At 39.5% G+C, this 16,872-nt stretch overlaps 1 protein-coding gene across 1 annotated transcript in view; it reads right to left on the bottom strand.

Moving 5' to 3' along the window:
- Nucleotides 1-888: 888 nt before the first annotated feature.
- Nucleotides 889-16,872, bottom strand: part of qrsl1 (glutaminyl-tRNA amidotransferase subunit QRSL1) — a 28,010-nt gene continuing 12,026 nt past the window's right edge. Inside the window, exons 5-11 of the mRNA XM_052025264.1 lie at nt 16,080-16,250; nt 15,110-15,285; nt 12,748-12,860; nt 6,683-6,875; nt 5,577-5,694; nt 4,184-4,389; nt 889-3,285 (exon numbers count right to left, since the gene is read on the bottom strand). Of these exons, the coding sequence (XP_051881224.1) occupies nt 3,074-3,285; nt 4,184-4,389; nt 5,577-5,694; nt 6,683-6,875; nt 12,748-12,860; nt 15,110-15,285; nt 16,080-16,250 (1,189 nt within the window). The 3' untranslated portion in view covers nt 889-3,073. The remainder of the gene's footprint in view (nt 3,286-4,183; nt 4,390-5,576; nt 5,695-6,682; nt 6,876-12,747; nt 12,861-15,109; nt 15,286-16,079; nt 16,251-16,872) is intronic.

Here is a 16,872-nt window from a genome sequence, read left to right as displayed (position 1 = left end):
AATGCGAGAGGAAATTCCTACATACCTCAGTTTTAAGTGACAACCTTGCCCCTCCCGCCCCTCCCACCCCCCCCCCCCCCCCCCACTCCCTCCCTACTCAATCTTGTAACCATGTCCTCTTGTTCAAGACTCTCCCACTACTGGAAACATATCAACATCTACACTGCCATGCCCCCTTAGGATCTTAATGCTTCAATAAGAACATCTCTCATTCATCCTCACTGCTCAGAAAGAGTACTTTTCAAAGTCAACCACAAACCATCCTCCCATCTTCAAAGACATGCCACTTACAACAGGTAAAACCTTTGCTCGTATTCTCTTAAACTGATTGCTTCCTGTTGCTGAGTGAATCCTGTCAGAATTGCAGCGCTGTTTCATACCACGCAGATTGTCAGCCATTATTTCCTTGTGCATCAGACTCTTTTTCCATTATCGCAGGTCTCATCAAAGCCCTTTCAGTGTCAGCAATGGAATTGACTTTTAGAAGTACTATTTTATTTGCACTTTTCCATCTTTTACCATTTGGTCAGCCCTACTTATGATGGAGAGATTGACAAAAAGACTATTAAAAGTAATAAAAATGTTTTTAGTAGACAGTCTTATTACCACAAATATTACCACAGTGCCACAACTAATAAAGACACAAGAGACTGCAGATGCTGGAAATCTGGAGCAACATACAAAGCGCTGGAGGAACTCAGCAGGTCAGGCAGCATCTATGGAGGGAAATGGACAGTCGACGTTCCAGGTCAAAACCTTTCATCTGGACAATAGACTCCTTGTATCAAAAGCTCATAGAAATACATCAATCACTTTTCCTGACATAGACCATTTATATCTGTTTATAAGTTGGGCCTCTTTTTGTTGCAGAATAACACCAAGTACAAATATTAGATTTTGCTTTATTGCCAATCATGCCGAGGTATTATTATATGTCTTTGTAAATATATAACTGTATTGCCTAGTTTTGAGTTACATTTCTACAAGATAATAATAGCATGCATTAGCACACACTAGAGGAGAGCAGTGATCCTTTCTTTTTTGTGTCAAAATTTTAATCATAATATCATGAAATGTGCTTCGAGAATTAAAATGCTTTCCACCAGTACCCCTAAACTCGTTATTGACTGGCATGGCAAGCTCAGAGGTCACAATTCTTGATGGGGTGGACAGTCAGAATGGGCACATTGGGAATGGGCACTAAATGCCAGTCTTGCCAGCCAAATCCCAAAAAATGAATAGAAGAAAAACAAATAACATTCTGTGCAGGCAATAAATGAAACTAGATGTCACCAAATATACACATTTTGATAGTTGCAGCAAAATAAACCCCAGAACTGCTCAGCAGTTGTGATGTGGCCTAGAGTACTGCTTTGACAGAGCCTCCTGATGAGGGAATAGAAAACAAAGCTGATAAAACAGAAGGACAGTAGTGCAGAACCTTTTAAACCAATATACCTAATCCTTTCCCATGGGTTCTGAATTAGAGTAATTAGACTTGCAATGTAATTGAAACGTAAATGCAATTAAAATGACTAAAAGGCATGAGGTTTTAGAAACACTCCTAAAGCTGATGGCAAGATTGGAAGTGACCCTTTCTACATTTGCATCCATTAGCTTAATTTAAAGGAGTCACAATGTAACAATGCACTACTGTTTCTTTCCTTATGGGTGTTGCCAGATCTGTCAACATTTTCTGTTTTTATTTCAAATCTCTAACGTCCACAATATTTTGCAGGCAATATACCATTGACCTTTAGCAGCTTGTTTTCATTATTTCATATCAGTTAAACTTGGAATACTGCTGCTCATCAGGTAGACATTAATAATACTGAAAGTTGATGATGTATTATTTTCTTTTAGAATGAACTACTTCATTGTTCCATGGGTTCCAGTTATCAATCTTGATCAGGAAGATATGTTGCAGCTATGTAAAACTTTGGTTAGGCCGCACTTGGGAGTATTGTGTGCAGTTCTGATTGCCCCAATACAGGAAGAATGTAGAGGCTTTGGAAAGGGTGCAGAAGAGGCTTACCAGGATTAGAGGGCATGAGCTATAAGGAGAGGTTGGACAAACTTGGGTTGTTTTCTCTGGAGTGTTGGAGGCTGAGGGGAGACCTGATCGAAGTTTATAAAATTATGAGAGGCATAGATAAGCAGACAGTCAGAATCTTTTTTCCAGGGTAAAAATGTCATATGAAAGGACATGCATTTAAGGTGAGAGGGGAAAAGTTTAGAGGGGATGTGTGGAGCATGTTTTTTCTAAAAACAGAGAATGGTAGGTGCCTGGAATGGGCTGCCAGGGGTATTTCTGGAAGCAGATGCGGTAGTGGCATTAAAGAAGCTGTTTGATAGACACATGAATATACATAGAGGGATATGGATCACGTACAGGCAGAAGAAAATTAGTTTAATTCACCATCATGTTTGGCACAGACATCATGGGCCAAAGGGCCTGTTCCTGTGCTGTACTGTTCTGTTCTATGTTCTATACTGGTTGGGGGTGGGGGATGGGCACATCTCCCATTTGTTAGTTACTTCGCTGAAACCAGCACTCATGGGTTTTGAAGGAACAGGTGGGGACCGTCCTCCCTCTTTCGTTCTCTAGGTGGAGAGGTCCTTATCCACTCATGGCCTCCTTATGGTATCCCATCTCCTGGAAGAATCCTGGAACATCTACACTGTTCCTCACCAAACAACAATCAGGATTTTCATGAGAGCTGGTACAACCAATCTGGGATTCTGCTTGGTGAACTGGGAGACTTTCACAAGGTCATTAGTTTAATGTGTGAAAAGTGCCAATATTGGTCCCATTTTACAGATATATTCAGCCAGCTTCTATCTGAGTTTCTGGGCGGTTTAAATATCAGTAGCAGTAAACTTATTACAGAAATTTTACCAGTAACGATAGCTGTCATAAGCAAAATGGAAAACATACAAAAAAATTTAAATTATCGATTCCTGAATGCTTTGTTACACCATTAAAATGCATAATGAGTTCCAGTTTTAACTTCACAATTAAAAGTCCTTCCTAAACATTTATGGTTTGAAAACATTGTGGTTTTGAAAAAAATCAGAAGACACCAAGTGAACTCTGAGATTTAAGAAATTCACTGCAATTATTCAACAGTGCCTGGATATTGAGAAGCGGAAATTTCATTTGTTGTTCAAACCATTTGGCAACAGTCAGCAGTTGCTTATCACAAAAGGCCCGTCCAATGAACTGAAGGCTAAGTGGCAATCCTCTTCCTGATAGTGTGGCAGGGACAGCTATAGCTGGCAAACCTGAAGAGCAAAATTATGACAAAAATAAGGTAAGATTACCACTAACAATAAGACAACAAGGTCAACTTTTGTCATCAGACTTATTTCCCTTCCCTCCTTTGCTTTACCCTGTGATAAAGTCAGGGCAGGCAAAATATACAGAACACAAAAGGGTTGAAGAGGGGGACAAAAAAAAGAACACTTAGCTCTTAATTCCCAGACCACAAAGACCATATATAATATTCACCACTGTTAATTACTTTAAACCAGGAGAACGATAATACAAAAGTGATCAAGGAAACCTCACAAATATCTACCCAAGCCTCTCTGCTGTGTTATTAAGGTTAATATCGAGTTAACTGCAATATTCCCACTGACTGTTTGGAATCTCTAGCCCATGACCACACACAGTGAAGAGTAGCATTGAGAACCTTGGGAGAAGCCGTGCGCAAGTGCTGGAAGGAGCAGTCCACCTCACAAACAAACCACCAGCCACCTGCCTCATCTATGGACAAGTCTGAAGTTTCCACATTGGCCTCATTTGCCACCTCAGAGTAGAGAAAACCAGGGAGGAAGCAAGTCATTCTTGATCCCGAGAGGCAGCCTGAGGTGAAGATGACTTCCTTGCACTTTCCATTGATAGCTCAAAATCTGTCAAACCTCTATTGTGAATATATTCAGTGAAAGCTCTCTTGGGTGAAGTCCAAGAATTCACCATGGGTGAAGAAATTTCTTATCATCTCTATCCTGAATTTTTGACCCTTTATTTTGTAACTGTTACACCTGGCTCTAGATCTCAACCAGGAGAAATATCAACTCCACATCTACCCTGTCCAAACCCGTCAGGATTTTTCATCTTTGAGTGAGATCACTGTTCAGCCTTCTAAACTCAAGGAAGTATAGGTCTTCCAATGCATACCTGCTAGGTTCGCAGACTGCGTAAAAACATCCTCTTGCGCGCTTCTTGTCCTGTTATCTTCTTTGATAAACTCAAGATATGTGGAGGCATCACTTAGAGTTGTGGGTGTAAGGAGGACATCAACACCCAATCCAAAAACCTTCAGAAAGTCATTTACGATAAGACGTCTCACTTTCTGGGCTTTAACAAAGTAGTCATCGTAATTCCTAAGAAAGGTCAAAAATAAGGGGAAAAAACATAAAGTATTCATCTTGTAGTGTGATAAACAACAAAGAGAGGTCAACGTTTCAACACAAAAGATCTTTACAGGTAATAAATCCCATATCATTCTTCTCTTGTTGATAATTGCAAAGCTGAATGACATCTGGAAATAGTAAACCATTTTGCAACTGAGTCAAGGAGGGCAGGGGAAGGGATAGGCCGTAGTAAATTTAGTAAGGAACAATGAATCACACTTTGTCAATGGCTTAATGTGTGCAAACATTTTATTTTACAGTAAAACTCCAATAATCCACTATCTGATGATTTGGAAATCCCGATGGTTCAGTATCTGGATCACCGGGTAATATTTACCTCACTCTCTTCCCACTCAGCAGGGTCCCAGTTCCTGCTCCCTTCCATTCACTGAGCCCCAGTTCCCATGCTCCATTTCCTCTCACCAGGGCCCTGGTTCCCATAACCATTTAAATTCAACTGGTCACACAGTATTTATTATAATATTATGTAACATCTAAAAAAAATGTCAATTTAAAGCATGGAAATGACATCAAATAGTTCAGAATACCAGCTAGTCTAGCATCACCACAGTACCAAATTATTGGAGTTTTACTGTAATAGGAGTCATAATATGATCAAGAGCAATCAAGAGGGAAAAACATGAAACAGCTGCTAAGGCCCCAGATAAAGCCAAAGCTTCAATGTAATAAGGTAGAGACTGTTGATGTTAAACTGGGAAAATCTGTTAATAAGTAAAATGTAAGATTCAGAAAGAATTTAATATGATAGAAAATCACAGCGTCAGACACAATTTAAGATAGATAGGAGGGGGCAACCAAGGACTTTAGACTAGTTACCCCACCACCTGTGAATGGCGGCAGACTAGTCAATGAGTGACTGAACATCTTGAAAACTTAATACCACTTAGTGGCCTTGGTCTAAATTATGTTCCCACAATCACCTCATTCAGGAGGCAAGTATCCAACCAACGATGAAGAATTAACATGCAAATTGGAAGCACAAATCAAATTAAACACCAGTTTTGGTTCAAAGGTAGTACTTCTTGTCTAGATTAAATGTTATCTAGTGTAACGAATGTGCTTGATAGACCTAATACAAGATAAACCACATTAAAATCAATAAACTCAGCACTTCAGGTGGTTATTAGGTGTCTTACTGTTTTAAAAGAAAGTAATTTCCTGCCAGGATTCTTCCTCGTACCACGTCATTGAAGCCTTCATGTCTGGTTGCTGCATACAAGGCCTCTGTTGAACTTTCTACTTTACTGCGGTGCCCTTTAATTAAAAATATTGGAAATCAATTACAGAGCCAGAATGCCCAAGTACACCATTGTGTGTTGCATACACTTAACCTGTTAAGTTCCAAGAGTACCTCCAGAAGACAGAGTATACAAATGCATTTAAACCGGAAGGTGAGATAATGACAACATATGTCATTCATGGATAAGGGACACTGTTGGCTTATTGAAAAATGCTTTCAGTAGTCTAGTTCCTAAGATCTGGAATTCTCATCCCAAACCTCTTACTCTCCACCCCTCACTCCTTTAAAACCTGCCTCTTTAACCAAGCTTTTAATCAGTTTTATTTTGCTTTGACCAACTGTTTTGATTTTATTTTACCCCTGTGAAGTGTTTTATTATGCCTTACTGCATTAAAGGTGCAGATGAATGCAAGTACTTGTTGTGACAGAGGTGCAACAAGAAATTAGAACAGACATAATATATTTCTTACACAGAATAGCCAATTCAACCTAATTTGAACTATTTCATTTTAATCTTAAATAGCAGGAGAAAATTGATGGGTGAAAAGCATTGTGTGCTTGCCTTGTGGTTTTCTGCACAAATTCACATCACATCTAGCTGTTATTGTTCAAGGTCGTGCTTCAAACTGCGCAGAGCACATTCATCACAATCGACCATTTAAGTCAACATGCTCACAACTAATTAATTCTTTTGCTTCGCTTTTGTGATTGCCAGTGTGATCTGAACCTGCTTTACATCCTTACAACAGCTTCCAGAGACCAGAATCCATGTAATTTACTCCATCCCACTGAAATCATTCAAGCAAGACGGCATTTTACCTTTGTAACTAAATGTGTACCTACTGCTTTAATGCATAATTTTGTACCATTTTAAATACATTTTAAGGTCATTGCAAAATTATCATCTTTTTAATAACAATGTATTGTGACTGTTGTCTAATTGATGCTACCCATGCTACACACTTAGTCAATTTCTTGGTTTTCCATACAGTAGCTCCATACCGTATTCTAGTCCATCGAAGCGTGCCATATTTGACGCTACTTCTGTAGTGCATAGGACATGATAGCACACATTTGAGTATTGGGTGTGAGGAATGGAGACTTCAACAACTCTGGCACCTGCATTTTCAAATAGGTCAGCAGCCTTTGTCCACACTTCCAATGTTTCACTGGACAGTCCAGGTGCATGATATTCCTTTCAAAACAAGAGGTGCTGATTAAAAAGAAATCTAATCCCCTGGGTCAGATTAAGCAAAAATAAATTACAGTTTAAAACAAATTTATATTTAATATTTTCAAAAATAAAGAACCAGATGTTGGGAGAATGCTTTCAAGTTTAATATATAGCTAGATCCAGTAGAGAAAGTTTGAGGGCATTGATACCATAATAAATATATTGTAAAAACTATTTTCAAATCATGTTTGGAGGAAAGTTTTTTTTCCAAGTTTCTCTTAATACACAGGAATAGCCCCTGGTGCCCCACCAATTTTTTCTCCGATGCACGATAGAAAAGCTAACACTTGGGCTCTCCTCAGTCTCTCACAAAAATCAGTTCCTTTCAGGAAAAAAAGAATGAGGGAAATCAATCAAAAGAAGCCCAGCTAAGTAAAAGAAACTGGACCAGGATCAGATCTGGAGACCATTCATCAGCTGGTACAATGGTTCTATGGTGAACGTTAATATGACATCATGCATCTAACCCTCCCTAACACACATTACAGCACACACCTTTCAAACACAGCAGTACATATCAACCAGCAAAATGATCCTCACCCATCCACTGCATAACCACCAGAATAAGAAGTACACATCAGCCAAACTAAAAACATAAGAAAATAGGAGCAGTAGCAGGATGCACAGCCCCTCAAACCTGCCCCGCCATTCAATATGACTATGGCTGATCTTACACAGGCCTCATCTCCTCGTTTGTGTCAGTTACCCATAGCTCTCAATTCCGATTTTTCTAAGATGTATTTACTTCCTCTTTAAATGTTCATTGTTCCAGCCTCCACAACCCACTGGGGTAGAGAATTCCAGAGCTTCACCACCCTCTGCAAGAAGTTCCTCCGCACCTCAGTTTTAATTGATCACCCCCTAATCTTGTAATTACGGCCCCTCATTTGAGATTCTCCACTAGTGGAAACATCTCAACGTCTGCTCTGTCCTGCACCCTAATAAGGTCACCCTTCATACCCGTCAGCATACTTAATATAAATGCACTCAATCTCAACACAGCATTGTATACTCATTCCTTGTGGACACATCTAAACCCAAACTGTATTACAGAACTAGTAAGAATGAACCCACCAACAATGACATGTTATTAAATACACTCGTTATTAAACACACATGTTATTTAATACACATTAAATGCCATTATGCACCCGTTTGTATGGCAGAACAGATCCCAACATGACAATAGATATCAACTGCAACAGTCATATTGACCCAACGACAACAAAGCATTGCTTATTTACAAACATGACAATGCACACCCATGTGACCCCAACAATACCCTCATACACCCCTTACAAACAGACCCTTACATTGGGTACTATAAGCAGTTTGGTGGTGGTAATAAAGTAATGTGCAAACTGATAGAAAACACCTGTTCAGCTACTGAATACTCCAAACAAAGATGAGAAATAAAATATATCTATTTTAAACTGTACTTAAATAAAAAAACTGAAAACAGCCAATAATAATGGTAAATAAACATACTGCCATTCATTTCCACATAATACTGAAAGCCACATATGGAGAACTATTAAGGATGCTCTAAGAACAATACATAATATTTTACTTCTTTCTCAGTAATGTTAGTAAGATCAAAATAAAATCTGTCAGCCGTTTTCTTTTAATAATACTGGAGGGAGATCTGTTAAAATATAAATAAATCCTACAACCAGCTATCAATGGCTGGAACCTTTTTAACAAGATGGTGAATATTTCCACAGACACCAGTCCCATTTTCTGCTGCTGTCTTCTGCAATAATTTCAGGCAGCCTGACAGTCCCCATGCAGGGCTGGGGTGGAATCCCTGGGAGTGTCAATATTTTCAGTAAGGAGTGTGTAAATATTTGCTGAAGATATTTTGAAAGTTCTTGAGTTAATTAAAATAAATTATGGTGTCAGAATTTGGAAATATCTACAGATAAAGGCCACGGGGAATAGGGGGAGGAAAAGTGGTGAAGTAAACACTTCCTCAGTTAATTCTGTCAAAAATGCTTTCAAAACAATTAGATAAGAACAGACCAACTTAAATTGTAGAAAGTCATCTAACACAATACAGGTTTACTGCTGTTCTGCAGTTAACTAGTATGAAGTTAATGTTCTTACACAATCACAAAGGGATGAGGATCACTGGCTTCAACTGTTTTGAAGAGTGGGTCTGAAGAATAGTGTGTGATCACAGTGTTTGCATATGTGAGAGAGGGAGGGAGGGATCTTTAGATTCCTGTCGTCAGCCTGCCCCACTCCTTTGCTGAGCTCCCCACAACTCTCCAGCTGTGAGCCCGTTGTTCTCTCTCAGAGTGAGGTCACCCGTCATCGCTACCACTCAACTTCTTCAGGACTGCTCCCAGATTTTCAATCAAGCACTCGAACCTGCCACCCCCTACAGCCTCATTGCCTGAAGCCTGTGGCCTAACCAAGACCCTCTGAACCTCCTCCAGAAAACCTTAGGAGTGTCTTCAGCTGGCTGCCTGACGTCAGCAGACCATGATCTCCTGGTGCTCCGCAAATGGGCTGGTGGGTCCTGGTGTGTGAATTCCCACCAATAGAGGCGGATTCATCCGGCCAGCATGGTGGGAGTGAAAACATCTCATCATGCAGCACATCCAAGAGGTGGTCCCACACTGCCCCAAAACCCACGGAGCCTCCAACATCCATAGGGCCTTCCTCTCCCAAACTTCCCCTAAACTCAGAGTCTCTGATCCCCATACATTCCCTAACCTCACGGAGTCTCTGATCCCTACAATGCTCTTAACCTCATGGGGTCCCCGAGTCCTACACTGCCCCTAAACCCACACAGTCTCTTGTCTCCCACTCCCATGCTGCCTTTCCAACCATGGGCCGGGGTCTCCTGTGCTGCCTTTCAACTTATGGGCTTGCTTGTCCAGGAAATGACACATCTCTTTCCAGCAGAAGGATCAATCAAAGCAGCAGCTTAAGATGGCAGCTCAAAGGAAGATCAGTGTCATCAGAAATAAGGGGTGGCAATAAAAGGGCAAGGAGCTCGAGTATTTGCTGATAGACATAAGAGGAGCTTTCAGAAGGCCCAAACTGCCATGGCCCCACACCACTCAAAGACAGAGGAGTTGAGGCTTGTTAAGGAAAACAAAGCATCAAAACAACACTTGATGATGTTCCTGAGTTACGAGTCCATTGTGACATGCCACTGTTGAATCCATATTCAATGCCCTGAAAGGGAATCTCTCACAGTCAACCACAAACTGAACCCTCAACAACACACCCTCGAAGAACACAGACAGACCATACGCAAACCAAGAACAACAATTCTGCAGGACCTGATCCCACACAAGCCCAAGTCTACTGGTACAAAGATCCAAAATCTGTTTCTTCCAGTGTGGTAATAGTAAAAAAGATTCCACAGAACTTGAGAACTGCCAGCACTGTTACAGTCTCTAACAAGGGAGACGTCGGAGTGTGGAAATGATCAGGCATTGCTTTGCTCTAAAGCCCATATTCTCTTAAACTAATTATTTTCCCTTGCTGAGTGAATCTTGTCAGAACTTCAGTGCAGCTTCACACCATCCCACAGACAACTAACATAACCTTCATTGTCTGTCAAATCTAGGACAAGTGTAGGGAACAAAATAAGGACACATGCATAACCTTCATTTATTTGACAAAGGACCTTGACTCTATCTTTCATCAAGGCACGTGGAAGGTGCTGGCCAGATTTGACCGTCCCCTAAAATTAAGACTTCTTCAGTCAGATGAGTGTAAGCTTTCTGCAATGGCTGGAAATTCTCATATACATACGAGAATTAAGATGTGTTGCAAGATCTATAGACTATTTACAAACCTCTAAATAGCAAAATGATTTTGTAATTAGTTACTCCAACTGAGTTGAATGACTTTGCCAGATCTATAAAAAGAGAAGCAAAGTTACTTTTTAATTTCTGGCATCCTTGATTGTATTCTGCAGGATCACAATATTCTCATTGCAACTCCAGGCTGCAGTAATAAAGCCCTTCTGCTTTGGGTACAAGGTAACAGCAAGCAGTAATCTTTTGACAATTGTGTTCATAAAAGTTCTCAGTATATTAATCCTGTTGCAATTGCCCTCCACTTATCAATATTATGTCACTTAAGTGGGTCATCAGTCTTTGGGATAAATAGTGTTTGGATCTCTTTAAAGACATATGGAATAATGCAGCAACATAGACAAAAGCTCAACCAAAAATTGGGCAACATATTTCTTGATATCATCCAATTCAAATCTGCCTATGGGAAATATGCCTATGTTTTATTCAAAACATTTCATAACTGCCTTAAAACCCCTAATCTCATCGGGTTTAAGGAGCAAGTTTGCCGATATAATACTTGTTGTCATTGGCAAAAGTTTTGATTTTCAACAACGTTTGAGGTGAAAGAGAGTCAATGGGCAAATCAAATATGAAGGGTACTCTCACCAGTTTTCTGTTCTTGCAAAATGAAATTTGCAGAAAATTGGGACTAACTAAGGTTGTGTTATTGCCCCAACGCTGTTCTCCATCTGAAGTCAGTAATTCTTGGCCTCACTAGGGTAGGCATGGTAGTGTAGCGGTTAGCGTAATGCTATTACAGCGCCAGTGACCTGGATTCAATTCCGGCCACTGTCTGTAAGGAGTGTACGTTCTCCCTGTGTCTGCGTGGGTTTCCTCCGGGTGCTCCGGTTTCCTCCCACATTCCAAAGACGTACGGATTAGGAAGTTGTGGGCATGCTATGTTGGCGCCGGAAGGGTAGCGACACTTGCAGGCTGCCCCCAGAACATTCTATGCAGAAGATGTTAATCATAAAGGTGCCCTCTTCACTGGAACTGATGGACGGCTTTTTAATCTTCATCCAAAAGAAGATTGGTCTTCAAGGGACCCATTACAGATCTTCAATATACCAATGACCAAACGGAAGGCTGAACATTTCATATTTCATTACAACATAGACAATGGCCATTTCAGCTCATTGAACCTATGCTGGCTCACTGTGTAATCGCATTCAGCCATGAATTCTCCAGTAATCTATTCTCCCCACATTCCCACCAGATTCTACCATTCACTTACACACTAGGGGTGATTCACAGTGGCCAATTAACCTACCAACCCATGTCTTTGGAATGTGGAAGTAAACTGGAGCACACAGAGGAAACCTCAGCAGTCACAGGGAGAACATGCAAACTTCATACAGACAGCACCCAAGATCAGTATTGAGGCTGGATTACTGGAGCTGTGAGGCAGCAGCTTGATTAGCTGCTCCACAGTGCAGCCTCCTTTTTAAACCTGTGAGAACTAAAAGAGGAGAACTTTGCTTGATGGTAAACTTTCACTTGAGACCTGGGTTCAATTCCAGTTCATGCTGACAGGAAGATTCCATGTCACTGGCTGGAATGGGATCAGGCAGCTTCCGTGAATATCATGCTGCTTCATTTGACACAAATTGGCAATCCAGCTCAGAGAGAAGTGATTACATCATTCTCAACTTCAGAATGCCCGATGCCATTCCTGACACAGTGTCTCGACCGGAAATGTCAATTATCCTTTTCCCTCCAACAGATGCTGCTTAACCTGCTGAGTTCCTCCAGTAGTTTGTTTAGTTTTTAACTACAGAATGCTTAACTTTGAGTGCTTGTGCTGGATTCTATTACCATGAATATGAAACATTCTGCAAATTTAATGAAATCTTTTGTGTCTTTCTATTGCAGTACCTTCCTTTGATCTCTATTTTGTAGATGACCAATTGCTGTGCTGTGCACTGTGAAACTAATTATCTGCTTTCTTCTGTTTAATTTCCAACAGTTAACTTACGACAGGATTACAAAATCCAAGTATTTATGGGACTCACCTTTGGAATTCCCACACATAGATTTCTTACATCAATCTCATCAGGTAATTCAAAGGGTTTGAATGGATCTTGTACAGTGGTGGAGTCTTTGGGATCATGCCCAGCAAGCACACCTAATGCAAAATTTACAGGCAAGTTAGTGGAATCACATTCCAAAACTGGCAGTCATACAGTACACACAATTCAATGAATAGCTAGGCTGTCAACCCATAAACATACATGAGTTCTGCATCATGAAGGCCAGATGAAAAAATCAGATTTGTAGCAATTGAAAAAGCTTGTGCTGATCATTACATACTTTTACTGTGCATTTTAAAATATATAATATCCTTTATTTTTCATTTCAGTATCTCCTATTCCCTTAGATTTTCTTGCACTGAAGGCAAACTTGTCCTGTGCCTTTTCAGATCGCAAGAATTATCTCTTAGAAAAGGTGGACGGGGCTGGGGGGGTGGGTGCAGACTTGCTTTTGCTAACACTGCTTTTTTTAAGATTACTATAGGAAGATTCAAAGTATTTTTATTATAAAAGTCCAGGATTGATATTTGGAGTTAAATTCTGATTTCTGATATGAAAAGATTGAATTAAACATGCAATTGATCTTGTCCCAATGGGAAATAAACCATTATCGGGAATTCCACATTCAAAGGACATGGACAGGCTGGTGCAACGTATGCACAAATGGCAGGGAAATGCAACAAAAAACATTGTGATCCATTTTGGCAAGAAGGAAGAGGATTTTAAAGGTAATGCAAAAAGAGACAAACTTCAGCACCCAAATGCAAATCTTTGAAGATGACAAGACAGATTAACAAAGCTGTTAATAAAAGCATTAGAATCCTGGGCTTTATAAGTGAAGGCATACAAGTTCAAAAGCCAGGAGGGCATTGCACACCTCCATAAAATACTAGCTTGCCCCAGCTAAAGTACTGGAACCACAATTAGGAGAGGGTACACAAGTTATTGACTTGAAAAGTTTTAGGGATGAAATATGATGGTCATGTAGATAGACCATAGAAACTGGGGTTGTTCTCTGTGGAGCAACGACGGTTTGAAGATATGGAAAAAGGTGTTTAAAATCACTAAGAGTTTACATGAGATAATGCCAATAGCTGAAGGTCAAGAATGCTCAGTTTGCAGGTGATAGAGTCAGAGTTATACAACACAGAAACAGGCCTTTCAGCCCAACTTGTCCATGTCAACCAAGTTGCCTACCCGAGGTAGTCCCATTTGCCTGTTTTCAACCCATATACCTCTACACATTTCCTATAGATGTACTTGTCCAAATTTCTTTTGAATGTTGTAATTGCACCTGCCTCTACCACTTCCTCCAGCAGCTCATTCCACATACCCACCACCTTCTGTGTGAAAAAGTTTCTTCTCTCATGTTAAATCCATGCTCTTAGTTTTAGATTCCCCTACCCTGGGGGATAAAGACCATTTCCATTCACTTTATCTATGCCCTTCATAATTTTATATACCTCTATAAAGTGACCCCTCAGCCTATACTCCAGAGAAAAACAGTCCCAGCCTATCCAGTCCCTCCTGATAACTCAAGACCTCCAGTCCAGTTAACATCATTCATTCATGAGATGTTGGAAATGAGAAGCAAGTATTCCAGTAACAAGATTACGACATTCTTCCTTACCTCCCGTCTGTTCCATTACCAAGTTTTTAATTAGTTTGTTTCCAGTCTTCCTTTCCAGGCACTACAGGCTTGCTACAGACTCAAAATTACAATTTAGACAGATTGTTTAAAGCAAAGCTGAGGGGGTGTTTGCATGTTGGAGCTAAGGATGTGCTCGTCACCCTTATTAAAACCCCATAACTGCTTGAAGGACAGCAGACTGCTTAACATTCTCCTGGCCATGGAAGATTTATATGATGAACATGGTGCAACCTGGGATAAATGAATTCACCTCAGGAAACTGATAATTTGAAAAATTAAAAGAGATTTAAAAGCAGGTCATACTTTAATTCTTAATAAATCACTAATTTATTGAAGAGTGGAGTAATCATCTTCAAAAATAAAACCACAAAAGCTTGTCAAGATAAAAATTAGATTAAAAATGTTCCTAAATTTGACCATAATTGCACTATTAGACACTCTGATTTGTTTAAAGATTTAAGATCAAATAATTCATATGTTCGCAATTGATCATTTTATAACACCTCCTAATTATTATGTACAGATTTCCATAAAAATTCAGCCAAGCTTTTGAACAGCTGCCAAAAGGTTAATTAAATATCAGATGTTATTTCAAGGCATTGATTGCTCCTGGCGTCTCTCATTTAGTTTCAAACATCAGTGAAATAAACACGAACATGAGGAGTGTCTGGAAATGTTGATTATGTAACCTACCAAGTACTGTGCTTATATCATCTACACATCTGGTCATAATGCCAGGAACATCCATAGAATTGACCAATGGTATGAGGCCATGGCGAGACAGCAATCCGTAAGAACTCTTAAAGCCTACAATACCACAATGGGCTGCAGGATTACGTGTGGAACCTCCTGTATCTGAACCTAAAGACCTGGAATAAACATTGGGTGATTAGTACTTTGTGCGTTGTTTTCAATGAATTATATTACCCCTTCACTATTAAAGAATTCTTGATAAAGGACAGTAAGCTGCAACAAAACTAGTAGTGGAGAATAAAACAAAAATTAAAATAGATAAAACCAAGTTTTACAAAATGAGTAAAGAGAACAGAAAAGTCTTGAAAATTAAACAAGGTATAATTTGAACAAATTATTACATCATTGATGTTGGTTCTAAAACAGCCTGATCACTATTCTGTCACCAGAGCTGCTTACAGATTACAGATGATCCTAAGTAGCTCTGGATGGCTATATCATTGTGATAAGAATAGCAATAAGGCTGATTAGTCTGCTGCATCAACAGCACCTAAGCACTTACTTCATGTGGACAAATAAACATGCATCCACATATTCACAATTCTCACTGGTAAGAATAATGCACATGACATGTAATGTAGCATACAGTGAGCAATAATGAATGAGATAGGATCAAAGGTTTAGAAGCAGGATTGCTATATCTGTGAATGGGACTGTGTAGAAAGCGACAGGTTAGAAACGCAGCATTGGATAAATGACAAATAAGGATGCTCCACTCCTAAACATGCTGACAAAAGACATAGGTTTAACTACTAGCCTGGTCAGAAGTTTTACTTGTTTTATTATATTTTATTGATGACATTTTGAAGTTTTATATTTCAAATTTAGTGATTAAGCTGCATTTAAAAATCCATATCTTAATATTGGGGAAAAGAAACTGAAGGATAGAAAATAATACTAGAATACTCACGCAAAACATGTCAGTGAAGCAACAGCTACTGCACTACCTCCAGAGCTACCACCCGCTATTACCCAATTGGAGTCTTCCGCATCGTGATCCTCAACAAGCCGTTCTCTATATTGTTCAGAATATCCCCAAGGATTCCTTACTGGTCCATAGATGCTATCAATACTCCCACTCCTAGGAAATTGAAATGATTTATGGTGACAGTATTAGGTATAGCAGCACGTCACATTTGGCACCTCTGAGGCTTTATTAAGCCTGGAATCTGTCATCTCAAACAGTGGCTGGGAAACAACTGAGACATAACAGAATAAATTGTAGCTGTAATGATTACGATGCCTTTAGTACATTTAGCCTGATAACCACCTTAAAACATTAAAATATATCATATCAATCATAGCCTACAGGAAATGCATTAAGTCTTTAAGAAGAAAAAATTTTGCAGTAGCAAGACGACAATTGCACCAGATAGATCAGTTGTGAAGTTTGCACAGGCACCATTAGTCTATTCTCGATATCTTAAGCCTTCTTGATTGAGTTTTAAAAATACATAATGTCACAAAAACACCTATTTTTAAACATTGTGTGGCTGCATCTAAAAGTAAACAATTCACTAAGAGAAATATAATATCAAAAGTGGAACTATAATCTAAAAGAGAGGTCTTTTCTTTCATGGTTTTAAGGAAAATATTAGTTTATGAAATACTAATCACCAGATAACCAAACCAACAGAAAAAGGATAGAGTGTGTGAGTTTATTGACTTAAAACAGCATTGGTTCTTTTTGGCCTGGAGAATTC

This window comes from Pristis pectinata, chromosome 10, assembly GCF_009764475.1.
Source record: "Pristis pectinata isolate sPriPec2 chromosome 10, sPriPec2.1.pri, whole genome shotgun sequence".
NCBI classification, from domain to species: Eukaryota; Metazoa; Chordata; class Chondrichthyes; order Rhinopristiformes; family Pristidae; genus Pristis; species Pristis pectinata.
The sequence above is the reverse complement of the archived record's forward strand: the minus strand, read 5'-3'. Positions and strand labels throughout refer to the sequence as shown.